Source organism: Netta rufina, assembly GCF_964035555.1.
Source record: "Netta rufina genome assembly, chromosome: 1".
NCBI classification, from domain to species: domain Eukaryota; kingdom Metazoa; phylum Chordata; class Aves; order Anseriformes; family Anatidae; genus Netta; species Netta rufina.
In genome coordinates this window covers 146,967,658-146,985,147 of record NC_140123.1, presented here as the reverse complement: position 1 = coordinate 146,985,147, position 17,490 = coordinate 146,967,658, and the positions used below count along the sequence as shown (strand labels likewise).

General features: G+C 35.4%; 1 protein-coding gene across 2 annotated transcripts in view; it reads right to left on the bottom strand.

Moving 5' to 3' along the window:
- Positions 1-17,490, bottom strand: part of KDM7A (lysine demethylase 7A) — a 61,284-nt gene that overhangs the window by 13,183 nt on the left and 30,611 nt on the right. For both annotated transcript variants that reach the window (XM_084288950.1, XM_084288951.1), the window contains exons 5-14: positions 16,497-16,638; positions 16,042-16,228; positions 15,393-15,555; positions 13,357-13,444; positions 12,505-12,611; positions 9,441-9,532; positions 5,143-5,232; positions 4,122-4,331; positions 2,641-2,765; positions 1,991-2,148 (exon numbers count right to left, since the gene is read on the bottom strand). In XM_084288950.1, the coding sequence (XP_084145076.1) occupies positions 1,991-2,148; positions 2,641-2,765; positions 4,122-4,331; positions 5,143-5,232; positions 9,441-9,532; positions 12,505-12,611; positions 13,357-13,444; positions 15,393-15,555; positions 16,042-16,228; positions 16,497-16,638 (1,362 nt within the window). The remainder of the gene's footprint in view (positions 1-1,990; positions 2,149-2,640; positions 2,766-4,121; positions 4,332-5,142; positions 5,233-9,440; positions 9,533-12,504; positions 12,612-13,356; positions 13,445-15,392; positions 15,556-16,041; positions 16,229-16,496; positions 16,639-17,490) is intronic.

Here is a 17,490-nt window from a genome sequence, read left to right as displayed (position 1 = left end):
TACTGTATACCTGCGTCCATGCTGCTGGCTGAAGTCTTGGTAAAGTACAAATTAATGGGATACTATAATATGCAGCTTATCTAGCAAATATACTTTGAACAAAAGCTATGACTCAGTAAAAAAAAAAAAAAAAATAACAAGTTTATGAATGTTTGTCAAGAAGCTAGTGGATAAAGAAGCACTTGAGAAGTTTTATGTTGCTTTTTTAAAAGTCTCAGCTAAGAAACTGAAACAAGTACCATATATTAAGTACTAACACAGATCAGAAATTAGCTCTAAAACAAAGACAAGTATAGTTAAACTGTTTTGCTTTTAACAGTTCAATATGCAGCTACATAAACAGAATGCAATATGAACAGAATGCAATGCATCTCTCTGTAGACTTTGCCTCTTGGCCTAAATCCCAGTAAGAACAATGGAAGGCAGCAGCCTGTTATAGAAACAGGTTGTTCCGTTAAGGAATTCTCTTCAGAAGAAAAATTTCTCCATTTCTGCAAACCTTCACTTACAGCAAAATAATATAACCAGAAGTAGGTGATGTTCCCTTAATAGGGTCACGTGAAGACACTCACAATTCAATTACAAATATTAGTGAAAGTCCTAAGTACTCAATTTCTAGAAGAACAATCTCAACATTCACTTTTTGTCCTAAATACATTTCTTAGATTTAGATGCAAACTGCTAAATTATAGCTGTATCAAGTAAGAGCAAAGACTGAAAAAAATCTACAATTTCTGTATATGATTTAATCTTCAATGCGAGTGTAAAACTTAGTTTTTTAATTTTTAAAGTGGAAAAACACAACATTATACCTAGCCTTCACTCAACTAGCCATTTGCCTTTTTGGTTCATGAGCACACAAGGGACGTCTTTCCTGTACAGATTTTTAAATCTTGTCCTCTGTGACCTTTGGAAGCACAGTCTACAGGGATTACAAATTGCTTTGTTAGTGAAAATAATTAAATATTTTATCCAGGCTGACAATGGACTCATAAATGTTGTTACAGATGTGCAGGAAGCCAAGGGAACTGCAAGTCTCTAGAGGGGTCTTGTTATCTTATAAATGTTGACCTCAGTTTCCTAATACATATCCTCAGAAGCCCTGGTAAGCTCTACTGTGAAAGGATGTGACTTTTATAATTAAACAGAAGGATGAAGAAAGTATGTCAAGAACCAACTTGTCACTGTACATGGATAGCATTATTAAAAACAAGCACTGAAAACAGGTACACTATATTGATAATTCACTAATACATTTTGTGATCAGCACTGTTGAACACTTGGCAGGAAGACTTGAGGCTAGAGAAAGGCCAAGGAAGATCAACTCCTAGTAATGGATGGTTTAGATATGAAGTATTGGAAAAAGAGACTGAGGTGTTTTTACATACGAATAATGATAAATTCTCCCCCAACCTTGCACACAACTGCAAAGGTTGGAAGTGTAAGATTTTATTAATGCTAAGTTATGTTTCTTTGCCTGTATGGAATAAATCTGTTCGTTAGCAAAACATACAAAATTGTATGAGCAAGTATGTAATCACCAAATGGAACAGAAAAATGAAAGATGAGTTGGGCTTGAAATTATCTGCATTTTATCTTTTATTCTCTACAGCGAATGATATGAAGCAATTTTGGTCAAAAAATCCACACTCATATTATGAAACAAAACAAAATGAAAAAATATCTTATACTCAAATGCTCATCTAGAACACCAATTAAACATCCACTCTGAAAGATGTTGTATTCACAGTATTCAAGATGGCACTAACACAAAAAGATGAGTTTTACCTTTCAACTCTATGCTGTTGTTAGCTTCTTCAGTAGACCAATAATATTTGTCAAATCTATTATCGTAACTTAATGCTACTTCACTGATCTATTAGTTTATCCTCTCTATACTTAGGTAAAATTTCAGTAAGGCCTCATAATAACTACATCCTACTCAAGACCATCAAAACATTGAACTGACAAGGCTTAGAGAGAAGCTTACTGTTCAGTGGTTTCTGGGCATCTGTATTCCCTCCTCCTTCAAATCCTGAGGTCTGGACTTCTCTCTTAACAGTCGTCTTTTTCGACCTTGTTCTGTCATCTTCATCTTCACTATCTGCCGTGTAAAGACTTCGATCTGTAAATGGGCGTCTCTCATCTCTGTCTCACAAGAAAAACAACATACTATTCTTACAAACCTGAAGCAATTGTCTTCTCTTCCTTAATTATTTATGTCACCCTTGTGACATACAGTAACATTCTCTTATGCTCATCTCTTTGTTCTGAATTGCACATATTTCCATTTTGTTCCCTGTACAACTGTCACTACCATAAAGATGCAAAGTTTGACACCATAATATTTTTAATCAGAATCACTCTAATTTAGTGACCCAACTGAGCAATCGAATGAAATGCCATTGCAAAGGAACATGTAAAGCATTTCCTTCTCTTCACTCCGTAACTGTGGCTCCACTAGGGGACAGCAGACACAATAGACAACACATTCCTTCTATACTCCTAACACGAATCTTACTTGTAAGAGAGAACTTAGAGCTTCACAAACAGAAGAAAAAAAAATACTTTTACTAAAAAATTAGCATGCTCTGGTCCATAATGACTAGGAACAAGTGATCCACAAACAACGCTTTGTACCTAATTATTCTTCCATTTGACAGCAGAAGGCGAAGATCATTGTCTTTTGTTCGCCATTCAGGTACCGTAGAAGATGGCTGAAAGGGCTTGTTAAATCTCCCGTTCAGTTTCGAGTTTGCTGTATCCTAAAGAAGTAAAAGCAATGTTGCTTATTATTTATTTCTATAAATTAAATTGCTTTTCCTGCACTCCACAAAAGCTTAAACTCAGCACCAGGACAGTTACACATTTCTGATCACCAACTGAAGAAAGCTCAAGAAAAATATGTTCAGATGTAAAAAAACAACAGACCGCATCTTCTTCCTTGTATCATCTACAGCCTCCTGAACCACCTGCAATAGCTACAATATGTCTATAATACTCCTTTTGGGTTTTCTTTGGAGAAGCTGGGACAGGGACTGATAAAAACAACTCCTGGACTGGACATCTAGTCTCTGGAATTAGTTCCCAAACTTATTCGTAGGACAGCAAAATGTTATGGAAAGTAACCTGACATAAGTAAAACCCTCTTAGCTCAAAGCAACCTGTGTCTGACACATGCTCTGAAATAATCAATGATAGACTTATGTGCCAAACACAGAATATGTAAGAGTATAATTACCTTTAAAACAATTACAAACAGTATTTTTCTACATTAAGTGGCAATGACTAATACTCCTAAACATTTTATTTTAAAAACAGCTTGTAGCAGTGAACTGCACAGGTCAACTATTTGTGCTAAATTTCAAGCTCAGCTTCTTTTCTTTGGGGCCTAAATGCATGCCTCTTATTCACAGTCAACACATTCATCTGCATTTCTTATTCTCAGAAAATTACTTATTTCCATATTTACGTTCTTTTTCCCATTTCTGCTTCAGTTTTTTGAAAATAACGTCATCAAACCTGAAAAAAATAATACTTCAAGAGACTACATTTCAAGAGACTACTCATTCTCTCTGTGATGCTGGTGTAATACAACTACACAGTTCCCTGTCCCACAACGGAGACCAAAGGCTACCTTAGGCTTTCTGCTAGGGAGTCATAGTCATGCAGGAAACGGGAGCATGAAGGAAAAATGAGGCTAAACAAATTACAGTAATTGAACTATAACATACAGCTACTTAAAAGCACACAGGGAAGCAAGTCTGGCCTAGAGCTTCACAGAGCTGAGGCTTTGCAAGCTCCCTTTCTGAACAGAACTGATTCAAAGTAGGATTTGACAGCTACAGCTGTCATATTTCAAAAACTATACTTGCAGTAGGTGAGATTCAGGGCACTTTCAAAACCAAAATGTTGAAGGAATGTCCACAAAAGGTATCAAGGAAGAGAGAAATTTCTATCAGGAAAATCTGAAAGAAAGAAATTGAAGACCTACCCATGGCTCATATAGCCAAGAGCAGTAGCCTGTGTTTTTATGCATATTTAAATATTTTTCCTTTCAACAAGGTTAGAAATTTCTTCTGTTCTGGTTTTGCTTTTCTTTCACGTAACATAATACTTGCCTCCTCCCAAGGTGACATCTCCAGCCTTTTCAGTACCTCCCTTGTGTGGAGTTCCAAGATGTCCAGGTTGGAAGGAGTTTTGGTAGCATGGTCTCGCAATTTCCTCACCCTTCGTCTGGAGTGGTGAGGAGAAGCTGTTTCATGTGAAGACCGTGACGCTGCACACACACCGAGAATTCCCTGAGTTTTAACTGGTTTGTTGTTTTCCTCCTTTAATTAAAAAGGCATATTTCAGAACAGTCACACAGGGACAAATCCACATATTTAAGTGCTGCTTCCCTCTCATCTAATGGAATGTAAGTTATACAAATAAAATTTTTAGACCTTTTAGTGAAGTACTACATATTTGCTATGGACTTGCCATACAAGCCTTAGTTACACAGTTCCTCTTTCCCACTTGGGGCTTTTAACCTCCCCCATAACAGAAGTGCAGCACTGACATATGAGGTAGCGTATACATGTACTGTACCCAATAGATAACTATTCAGGTTTCAGACCTCCTCTCTCCATAGACAAATGTAGGAGTTTTCAGTATAATCAATATTAAATAGTAAAGGAGCAAAACATTGCGGGGGGGGGGGTAAGAGGGGGCAAAAAAAGAGCAAAAGAGTTGACAAACAGATCACAACAAACAAGGGAATAGAAGACTGCAATACAAGCAGAATTCCACATGAAATTTTATCAGTTATAAGTGGTAACATTTTAGAAATACTGATCTACAAATAGTTTCACCATTAAAATTTGTGGATTTTTTTTTTTGAATTACATAAAACACCCTTGTTACACATTTTCTTTATCTCAGACAACAAAAGCATTGTATTTCCAACAGTTTTCCTCTTGATTTTCAACTAGAAAATGAGAAAATAAATTTTCTCATTTTTCTATGAGAAAATATATTAAATATCAATAAATATTTACTTTAAATAAAGAGGTGAATAAGGTCAAATGAATGCATAGCTACTATGGAATGCCCTGATTCAAAGATTATTCCTGCAGACTTTAGGGTTGTCTCTGTTCTTACCTCTACAGAACGAATCACTTTTGAGAGCTCTTTTATGAGATGTCCAGGCCTAATGTTGTCTGGAATTTCAAAGGCATGTTCTGTTACAAGCTGTATGCAAAGGATGGAGAAAAGGCAATTAATTCTTTTTTTTTTTTTCCTTCCAGATAAAAGCAGAAGTAGTACAAAATAAATGAAACTTACAGGAAAAAAAAAATAATAAAAAAAAAAAGTTTGAAGGGAAGAAGCCAGATTGATTTCTTTTAATAATTACAGCAAACTGCTAGGACAGACACATAAACACACTGAAGCTTCGAGTCCAAAATTTAGAAGGGAGCAGATATCCCTCAGTGTCTGACGTTCATGATATATAAAGGTAGGCTCAAGGTCAGCCATCCCACAGCTTCTCCTAGAATCTCTAAGAACCTAAAGAACTGGTCATGCAGAGCTATCCTGATAATCACTTACACCATTTTATTTCTCTGTAATTAACTTCTTTTTTTTTCCCCCCTTTAACATAGTCAGTATGGTGTCACACTTAGCAAACTCAGAATGATGACCTTCAAAAAAACCTAAAGGCTAACAAAGACGAAATTTATTCTTAATGGTAAATCAGGAATAGCAATGAGTAACCAACAAGCAGATTTTGGACATCTGCCTCACATTTCACTTTTTAAACAACCTCCTTAGCTTATTTAAAATGTGGTAGGTTGGAGAAAACTATTCAAACTCATTCCCTATAAAAACAACTCAGGACACCATAATAGTTTATGTTCCCTTTAATCCTCTGAAACGGTATCATAGCACAGACAGATCTACTATATATGTATTACTAATCTGAGCAAGCCCAAACACTCTACAGTTAGATCTAGTAAAACAAGTTTAATATTTTGTATGTACAGTTTAAATTTGCCCCAAGACACCCTTAGTTAATATTAAACAGACAAAACACTCGCACATAGACCAGAATGACTATCATGAATTCTGGTATCCCCTTAATTGACTATTTAAACACAAAAACGTCTCACAAACACTTTCAGATATTCACACTTCAAAAATGAGGTCCGGCAGCAAAATTATTGCTAGAAGCAATTTGATACTGTAAGTACATTTCATTGAATCTGGCTTCCTCTCAGTCATTTAAAACCAACCAGATGTATAACTTTGATATTCTCATTTCAGTGGCATTAATGATACAGGGAGTATTAAATCTGCTGCTATTATTTACAATTGTTCATTCTCCGGTGCATCAGCTCTACACAGTCACACTTGGGAACACAGCACCTCTGGCACCAGAAGTATAATTGTTCCAACAAATTAATGGATATTTTAGGACCTTTCAGTCCTTTCTACATATGGACTCTCCCAAAAAGCCTTCTTGTCCATGAGGACTTCAAGAGGAAGAGACTTTGATGCAATTTTATAAAACGCTGACTGGAAAGCTTCTCTGGCTTAAAAATACTGGCAAGCCTTACTAAATCAACCATAGTTGAAGCAGAAATACATTATTTTGCAAGTAAAATCTGTAATAACTCTTTGAACAAATTAAATTCCGTTGGCAAACTCACTTGTTTGTTACTATAAAAGGTATCTCTTTACATCAAAGCTTTCTCAACTAAGCTGTGGTCAGAGTAATTATGAAAAAAGTCCATCCAAGCAACTAAAATATGCCAACAAATTCAAATTGATATATCAGGCTAACAGTTTGACAGCAAGAACAGATGGGCAGGAAATATGAATACCTAGAGATACCATGTCTAAAAAATTATCATCATTATTATGTAATTTGTTTTAAAATTGTCTCTGCATGCTGACTCTGGAAACATTTTGGGACTGAAGAATTCTTTTTTAGTAGGGTTAATACTAGCAGCAAAATTGACCAAGTATGTCAAGTGTTACAGGTAAAGAAAATAGTGGAAAAAACTGTAATACATTCAAAAACTTCAAGAAATCATTATTTACACATTGAAAATAAACAGTCGATTGAGAAACCTATCTTAAAGAATCCACAAATCTTTAGCACTGAAATTAAGCATACTGGTACCTAAAAATATGAACACAACTATTTCCCTTTTCCCTGGGAGGGGGGGGGATCCCTCTTAAAACAGCTATTCAAAAAAAAAAAAAAAAAAAAAAAAAAAAACAGTTGCCCAAAATAATTTTACTGGTACATGGATCAAGCATCTTAAAAATAGAAACTGAGACCTGTTGCTTATATAATTTGGAAGGCAGCCAGAGCTAAGATCCAAGAGCTCAAACAACTGGATAGGTCATCATCTTTACTGTGTGTATCAACTAATCTGCAGGCTGATCATCTGCACTAAAGTAATCAGAACATACACCTATCAATAAAAACCTTGCACAAGCTCAATTCAAATCAAGACAAGAAAACTAAGATAATTTTACTAGCACTCCATCTCTATTCTCAGCATCTTGCAACTCTTGGCAGTTTTTAAACATTGCAGAAATGAAGATACCGCTGCTTTGCTGAAGATGAGTTTAAAATGCTTCAACAAGTAGTTCACAGCAATACACTAACATAATCCACTTGTCTTGAGGAGACATATTCCATGATAGGAATGTGAAACTTCATGAGTAGGCTTCCCATTTGTAGGCTATTCATTTTTCATTTCTTTCTCAGAATCTGTCTGAAATCCTCACCATGAGCAGATGATATAGCAATGTACAAAGCTCTTCCTGTCTTCTGCTGCATACAGCTACAAGCCTAACACACACATGGTCTGCTGTGAAGACTGCATCAGCTCACTTATGAAGCAGCAGCTAAAAACGGTGAAGGCAAGCTACAAAACATGATAGTAGGTGAACAGCAGGCCACGTTCTCAATAGATTACCAAGGCTGCGCAGCTGCCTCACAACTGAAGTGTCTTCAGCCAGTGGTTTGGGAATACTCACTGATCTCATTAACAAGCATCTGGAATGCAGCATCTGCAATTATTTTTTTATTTTTTCCACAGGAAAGTAGGAAACATACCACATTCTAGACAGAGTATTAGTCAAACCATTTAATTAAATGCTAGACACTACACTACACAGACACAACAATACTATCCTATGGCAATCTATAAAAGAGGAATTCCAATCCAACTTCAAGTAAAAATAAGGATTCATATCAGTTATATTTCTTGCTTATCAAGTTAGATTAATCAGCTTGCTTATTTTCCATGGATGCAGAGATAGTTTGGATTCACAGATGGTTTAATATATCATAGATGGTTTAATATCTTAGGCACAACCTCCTGTAAATACTGCTATACTGCTTACTAGCAGGACTTGACCCAAAATGACACACTGGAGAACCAATTCTGAGGTGTTACAGGTGTACCTTTCCTTGACCCTCTGTAATCAGTAATGCTATACAGGCTGGACTTGAGCTGATTACACATAGTGTTAACCACCTCTACATTTACACCTCATCATCAGTTCCATGAAGCTTACTATGCTGGATGCAGCTTTGTGTGAATAGGATACCTGATGTAATACAACAAATTCTCTTCCAAGGAGAACCTGTGGGCAGAAAGACCAAACAAATCTCCAGGAGCCAGTTCAGGTCAGTGGGGCCAGCAACAAACTAGAATTAATAAGCTCAGTCAGAAACAAACTGACCATCTGAACAGCATTTCCTAGAAGCACAGGTTCCAAGAGGGCTCATTAGCTCAGACACTTAAAAAAAAAAAAAATACACATGGAGTTAAGGCCTGGTCCAGTGCTGTGCCAAAATAAATAAGCCTTCCTAGAGAGCAGAGCACCAGCAAAGCCAGCACAGAAAACGTATTAATGATTTTACAAGCCAGCAAATGTTCAGGAGGGACAGTACTCAACAACCAAAGTCAATATCCTCCTCGATCTCAACTGGCTCTTCGGCAATATAGGTGTACCTGACGTGCTCTCCAAAGCACTGACATTAATGGAAAATCCAAATATCAGGGCATTCCAACCTTCCATTGCCTCAGATGAGGATGAATTGACTGTATAAACAGACCTATTAGAAAAACTCCCACTGGCTTATCTTCAAGGATTCTTATCCCATACTGGGGTGAAGCATGATTCTCTTTCTATCAGCTACAATACAAGAGCTTATTCATTAGCTTAAAAAGACTTCATTAGCATCAGTCATAGAAAATTGTCATGATGACTCTTCCCCAGATCAGCAGCACATACTTTCACTCTCCATAGTGAGTACTGAAAGACTCTAATGGAAAAAAAATCTTAAATATGAGGACACAAACCTTCACTTTTTTCTAAATCAAAACAGAGTTCACCAAAATAGCAAACAAAATCACTCTTACTCTCTTACTTACCTCTTTTTTCATCCACAATTTTAAAGCAGTAAGTAAAGCCTTCACTCCTTGCACTAAATAGCTTGGGGGCTGGAAACCATCTTCCCTCAGTTCTAAAAAGGATACAGATAATAATTTAGAAATGCACTAAGTGAAAACAGTAGAATGATACCCACAGCCAACGAAGTTGTCATTATGAAACAGCCCAAGAAAAGGAAAAATTGTGCAAGCAAGTGAAATACTACATCCTGTACTTGCATGCATAATGTAACAAAAACAAACAAATAAACAAAACCCACAACCTCACAACCTAAAGTGATTCTACATAACATCTTTTTTTCTTGGCTTCTTCTTGGGCAATTTAGAAATTTTACAACATACTACACTTCAATTGGAATAAAACAGACCTATAATGTAGAAGAAAAATGTTATTTGAAGAAACAAATAATCTGTTTCGTTCAGAAATATTTTAGTCAATGTGGACCAGAGGTACATAGGATGGGATGCATCTCTCAATTGGAATTCCTACTGCTTATTCCCATACATACAGCAAATGGCTCACACTTTAATACCAGAGTTCTCCTTCTTAGTGTACATCATTTTTGCTCCGAAGTAAGAGTGGGTAAAGAGAAGAAATACAACACTGCTACAAAACCTGTTGCTGTTAAGAAAGCTGGTGCTCCCAAGTGATTACAATTCCTTTTAAAATTTCCCTTTTCCTTCATGGGAAAAAGGAAAAGACAAATCCTCCAGAAAGTTAAGAGTAGACTGCAGACTCTTCCTATGTTCCTGAAAAATATTTCCTGCTGTCAGTAGGAAAAGAATAAGCCCTAGAACTATTTTTTTCTTTTTATTCCTTTAAAAAAATGCACTAATAAAGCTATGTATTAGTCCAGTGGCAGAAAAAGGAAAATTCTGCTACTTAACAGCTGTTCTTCTCTCCAGTGTGCCTCCTACTTTTTAAAGGGTGTGAGAAGGAGTGGCGGGCCTTTGAGCTGCAGCAGGAGTCTTTCTGCCCACTAGCTGACTCAGTAAAATTTTGAGAATACAATGCAGCACCACAGACTGGACTTTTTTATTTTTTTTTTAGCTGCAGTAAAAAATAAAAAAGGACTGTGTTACATAAGAATAATTAAAACTAATCAGCATTGTACAGATGAAAAAGTCACAGAATTATTCAAAGTCCCTAGAGCTATAGAGTAAAGTTTAGGTGAATGCCACAACACTTACAGCAACAGAATATACTTTTTACCAATGAAAAGACAAAATCAAAAGATTTATGACTCTTTGTTATCCTTTCATAAAAAGAAGCAGAAAAACACAGTGCACTGATTTTGCTAACTGATGTGAATTTCACAAAGTACTGCTAACAACCATGTGTTCGATGCATTACAAGCTGGTAGTTGCTATTACCTTTCACAGCTGAACTGGTACCATCCCTTATTTTAAAAACAAAGGATTCTGACTGGTAAACACGTGATCTATGTAAGTCTTGATGCCAAAACCCAACATAATCATCACACTAGCCATGAAAGCCTCAATTTTGATTTTTCATTATAGGTTTATAGATCTTAGTACTATTCTGCAGCAAAATAACCTGCTAAGCCACAGCTTAAAAATAACATGAAAATATGCTTCATGACCCTCCCTTAAGAACCACATCACAAAAGGCTCCTAGTATATCTACTCAAGTAAGGAGGTGCATAATAAAAGAGGGAAACATGTAGAGATGAAACATGTAGTTAACTAGATTACTTAGAAACATCTATCCCACGGATCTTCCAGCAGAAATATAGCTCCTATATCTTCTGTCATGTTTGTAAATTTTAAATACTCAGGTGTGAGACCAACAAAAGCAAACTTTCAAGAAGAAAACAATCTTTCTTGGAAGAAAAAAAAAAAAAAAAAAAAAAAAAAAAACTTTAAGTTTGTTCGGTTAAATTTCTGAGTTGTTTTAATTTCATCCAGAAACTCTAAATACTCATTTAGGAAACTAGAGTTGTTCAACGCCTTCATTTGCTGAAAGAAGAACAGATCATTTTCAAGGTTTTTATCTTAGAATAAGGTTTTGTGAGTGCTCTTTTAAAGCAAACACTGAATTCAGCAATATCCTCTCCGAAGGTTTATTTCTCTCCTTTGAAATATGGTATTTATTAGTAAGATTAAACAGAGCTGGCAGAGGGCAAGATATTTTACGCAAAAGAAGGTGAAGTCAGGCATTCTCTCAACCTCAATTACACATGGGTATAGATACATGGGTTAAAGGACTAGATGAGGAAGTTTGGAAAGGACTGTGAACTGTCAAGAACAAAAGCCTGTTGAGATGTCTACTGATAAACATCAGTATAAATGATTTAACACTGCTCATAAGAACCGATACATCTTTCTTACAAAAATCCTCATGGTTGCCTTCCCCTTAACAAGAAAGGGCAGAAGACATCAGGTAGTTTGACTGAAAAGGTCCAAGGAAATTGTAAAGGTGCAACAAAACCTTTACATTCAACTTTGAAGTCACCAAGAAGCAGTCCACAGGCATAAACTAATGGGATCATTTAGAGCCTATTGTTTGCTGAAAGGAGAGAAAGGCTACCAAAGGGTATTCAAGACCTTAAGCAACACACTGAAATAGCTTTCGTATCTGCCTTAAGAAGACCTTGTCAGATAATGGAAAATTAATGCTATCTGGCTGATAGCCTAACTACACTGTGCCAGAATCTCAAATATTCTAGATCATCAGGACAGAGTATCTTCATTGACCAGATACACCATTAGCATTGAATAATAAGCACTAATAAGCAATTCAAAGGTGTCAGTAGCGTGCTACAAAACGTTCGTTACACACATCACTGCCTACACTAAGAATTCTGCACAGCGCAAGTTACCCTAGAAAGCTTGTACTAAGAACTGCTGAATCTAGAACTGTACCAGTACAGTATTTACCAAAATCTGTTTAAATACAGAGCTGGTTTTCACACACAAAAAAAAAAGTTTCACCTGTTCTCATGGCAGTAACATAATTTTCTCCACTGTCAACTGAACAAAAAAGCAGACATATGCATCTCTCTCAAAACTGGACAAAAATTACCTTTTAATGTTTCCAGTAAGTTTTTGGCCACAAACCAACAGATGGCTTCAAAGAAAGGAAATTTGAAAAGATCTGGGGTTTTTAGCCTCTTCTCCATTTCATAACACCTGAACAAACAGAAATATCATTTAAAAAACATTCACTTTATCTAATTTATTATTTAAGCATGTAATCATTCAAATTGATATAACGTCCAAAATAAAATAAAATAGGCACGGTCATGTTAAATAAAAGAAGTACCACAAATTTAAATCCCAACAAGACCACAGACAAGATTCAACTCTGGTCTCATCCAGGCTCTGACCTTATCAAGTTTGACTGCTGCACTTCTAAGAATAAAGTTGGACTTCATAAAACTAGGATACAAACCCAGTGTGTGATCTTTTAACAGATGGAATTTTATCAGGATTCCACTGTAATAAATAAAAACAATATGTTTAGAAGACAGCTCCACATCTTGGACAAAAACTAAACACAGCTGCCCTTTGAGCAATGCTGACTTGAGGATGCTCATTTCAACTCAGTGTTGCACACCTGGGCTTGCTCAGCTTTGGTTTACTTGCTTATACTAATCACCAAAGTATGGTGGGGAGAGGGATTTTTGTTGTGGTGGTGTTTTTGTTTTTTGTTGTTTATTTGTTTTTTAATTAAATTCGTGCATATTTACTTTTAAAACAAGCTTTGCAGAAGTGAAACAAGAGTATGTTGGGCTTAGTCTAACTGAAAATGCCACTATTGTCTGTTTTGAGAGCCTGTACCCATCTCATCCTGGTTACAAGCATGAAGAAAAGTATCTATCAGAAAAAATATCCTACTTACTGAGGAAAAGATGTAGTAACAGTCAAGACTAACCTGAGCTGCATGCCAATATTGAGGTTGTGCAAAAAATTTCCTCCAAAAGCCATACAATCCTGAGATGTGAGCACAGCATGAATCCAGCCTGAAATGAAAGATTCAGAAACTTAATAAATACATATAAATTATTTTAAGAAAGATTGTTTTTAAATACTTGCATGTACACACTAAAAATCATTTAAAATGTTGTATGTTGAACTAAAAAAAGCAAATTAGTATTCTGCACCAGGAAAAAATAATCTTGATTTTAACAACATGTAATTTAGAAAGTGTTTCAGAAATCTAATGGAAATGTAGTTTTCTAAAGGAGTTACAAGCAGATAAGGCCTTCAAGACATTTTGACTGGGTAGGAGCTGGGGGTGGCAGAGGGGGAAAGACAGAACACCACTGATTTTTTAAGTGAAAAGTCCCCCAAAGTTTCCTTTCCAATCAGCAATAAAAGTTACTGTGGGGAAAAAAAAAAAAAAAAAAAAAAGCATGCTGAACAATAGAGTAATAAAAGTAAAAAAGAAAATATATTACTTTCCATGTTTACATGTTTCTTACAGTAACTGAAAAATTTGCACAACTTTAAAAAAAAAAAAAAGTAATTTAGTAATACTGAGTTTTTTCTACGAGGAATTCAGAAATAGTTCTATAAATTATTCCCAGTGTAGCCATTCTAATTTTAGTGAAACTAATGATCAATTTAAAACCCAGTCTAGGTACTCTGACTATGCTAATTTGTCACGTATTTGAAATATTGTCCTCATGAACTCAACAATTCAGCATGGCAAAGCATGGCCAACATTACACTATCAATCTGATTACCACTCAATAATTTCAATTAAGTATACAAAAGAACATATCGGCTTCCTAATTAAAAGTGGTTGCATTTAAATTTTACACCGTGCAGTTTTAACATAAATAAACTAATACAGAGTTCCCTTTTCCAAGGCTTTTTCTGATTTTACCTGCATGCAGACCTTTCTGTATTCAACAACAGACCAGTTGGCCACACATTTGGAGATTAGCCCATGGTTTAACTGAGCACAGGCAACATGTACAAACAAAGAAAGCTCCTCAACTTGATGCAAGATCAGCCCAAATCACAAGCAACTATACCATGCTCTCATTCAGCTAAAAACAACCAGTTCTAGTTGTTGTGGTACCACATACAAAAAGACCTGAAACTAGTAGCTATGCTGAATAACCAACATACCTACTATGTTGCCTTCAAATTAAATTACAGAATGGAATATAAAAGACTGAAGGGGACAATAGCAGAAGCAATCTAAGGATTGGTGTTTGTGTTTGTTGTTGTTGTTTGTTTTAAACAAATTAAACTGTTGTTTGTTTTAAATTAATATTATAAATTGCTTTGTTTTATTTCTGTTGTTTAAAAAGTGCAATGAAATGTAGAGTGCCTCGTATTTCCAATTGCATTTTGCATTTGTCAGTATGGTTTTAATTTTTCACTCATCATAGTAGATGAATACCTCTGACTCTTCATGGAGGATGTGTATTTCAATCCTATCCTACGTTTCCCCAGACACTGACTAAAACAACAGTAAAGCCACATAGTGTATCTTGAACAGAACAATTTGATTGTTATTTAAGAACAGTATCTTTAACAATATTTAAATAACTCTCGAGAGCCTCCCAGCAGGTGGTATTCTTCTATATGCAAGATTAATTTTAAATCACAACTCTACTCCAAACATATTACAGAGATTACAAAATAATTATGACATTCACTACCGTCAGGATATCCATTCTACCAAGCAGAACAGCAAAAATGCATGTCAGTACAGATCAGATTTTTTTGAAGCCTTTAATCAGTCTTACAGAATTTTTCTTTTTTTTAAACATTTGTCTCAAAAGCTGGCATCATTGTTTGGGTCTTATTCCAGACTCCAACTCCTTTTTTTCTTTGCATTCATTCAGAAATCCAGAATAAACCAATTATTGATAATGTAATGTGTCATTTAAGATACCCTTAATTCCTGGTAATTAAACATGCTATGTTTTAGTAATATTTGTAAAATCTTACCTGTTGGAACAAATAAAGTGTGTCCTTGCTTTACAACACATTTGTAACATTTGTCAACCTTGTCCCCAAAATATACTTCACTTTGGGTGACAGATGAGCTCCAAGACTCATAGAGAGCCAAATTTTCATCAGTGGGCTTGATCAAATAGAAGATCTTCTCACCCTATTAAATGAAAACATCAAATAAATAAATATATGTTCTCTTAGATGCACAGTACTACCTCTGAGTTATTTGCAACAAAAGCAACTGATTGACCAGTGGCCCAGCTGCAATTGTCCAAAACCTTAATTAACAGTACAGTAACCGAATGGGGGGGGGGGGGAGAACGGGCATGCATTTTGTGATGTGAAAAACACCCAACAATGTCATTCATTTTCATTTAATTCATTTTTGAATACTAAAACCTCACTATACCATCTACCGGTCTATTAAAATAGTCAAAATAGTCAACCAAACAATTGTAGTCTAGAAGTCACCAACATGATAAATTAAAAGCATGAAAACAAGACATCAACTTCACTCTCACTTTCCAGCTCCTCCTTTGCCTGCTAAGAAAAATCATTCTTAACAGGCAATAATGCCATAGAAGAAAGCTGCACACTGAGTAAATTGTGTTTCATACAGTTATAAATAGAGAAGCCTTCATACCCAGAGAACATGGTACCAAACTGAAGTTCCTCCAAAATCGATATGAAAATCAGTATAGCTGTCCTGGACACCCATCAAGCAATACTTCTGAACAAAAGGCTTAGGGAAGACAGAATCATCTGGCCAATAATTTTCCACCCATGAAAGCTTTCTGGCAATATCTGGTACTTCCACTAATTCAGACATCCTTTAAAGAAAAAAAATATATATATACATAAATAAGATCAAGAGTAAGTGCCCCTCTTTTTAAATGACAACATTAAATGTTTGCTTCCTACAGAGTTATTACTTATGAATTAGTAAAAATGTTTTATACCCATATTACATCACAGTAGCTGTCTACATAAAATATGAAGCCTCTTATCTTTAACACTAGAGACATTATATTCCTACACACAGTGTTCACCTTAGTGAAAACCACTTCCTACATTCAAGGAACTGAAGTCAATACTCACTTTGTGTCCGAGAACTCCAGGCTGATCACGTTCAATACTTTTGGTCGGTCAGGATTTGTGAAATATTTAATATAATTATGGAGCTTCATTTTGCTGTCTGCTTGTCTTGCTACATCTATTACATCTATCACTTTGTCACCACCTGTGAAAGACAAGATGACTTTCTTAATCCTACCACAGATAAAAACAGCTGTTCTAGATGCTTAAGAGAAATTTTACTTTTTTCCAGCTTTTATCAATATATTTCTGTACAAATACTCCACTATCGCTAGCATTCTCTTAGAACAAGGACAGACTGGTATAAACCAACTTTTACTTGTCTAGCTTTAATTGTTACAGTCAGCAAAGGACAGAACTGAAAAAAGTCTAAAGATAAGATACTCTTTCTTGGGTTAACTAAAAAAAAAAAAAAAAAAGAGCAATACAGAATCACTGCAACTGGTTTAAAAAAAAAAAAAAAAAGAAAGAAAGAAATTGGTTTTGTGGCTGTCACTGGAAAGACTAGTGTAGAGAATGTTATCAAGGCAGATCTCTTCCTCACTCTTCCTTTTAATCATCACCACAGTTCTTGAATATATAACACAAGGACCATTGAGAATTCTTTACAAATAATAGATCTTCCTTCAACTGCACTAAACTTCTGCCATAATTAGCGGATAGCTTTTTATATTGGAAACCATGCAGGTACTCTGTTGTAAACATTTTACACTCTTCCCCTCCAGCTTATCTTCTAAGCACAGTCTGATTTCATTGAATTAAGCCATAAGGCAAGCTTAATTTCTAAATACAACACGAATTTGTATACATAAGACATATATTCAAGTGAAATCTGTAGAAATAGGCAAGCAAGAAGCAACCTTTAACCAAGAGAAAGGAGTAATGACAAAATTACAACAGCAACTGAATTATGTCTATTTAGTTATACAGGAATCAAATTTGACAATTCATTCTGGAATGAAGAAATGAGTGCGTCTAGATGCACACTGTATTTACT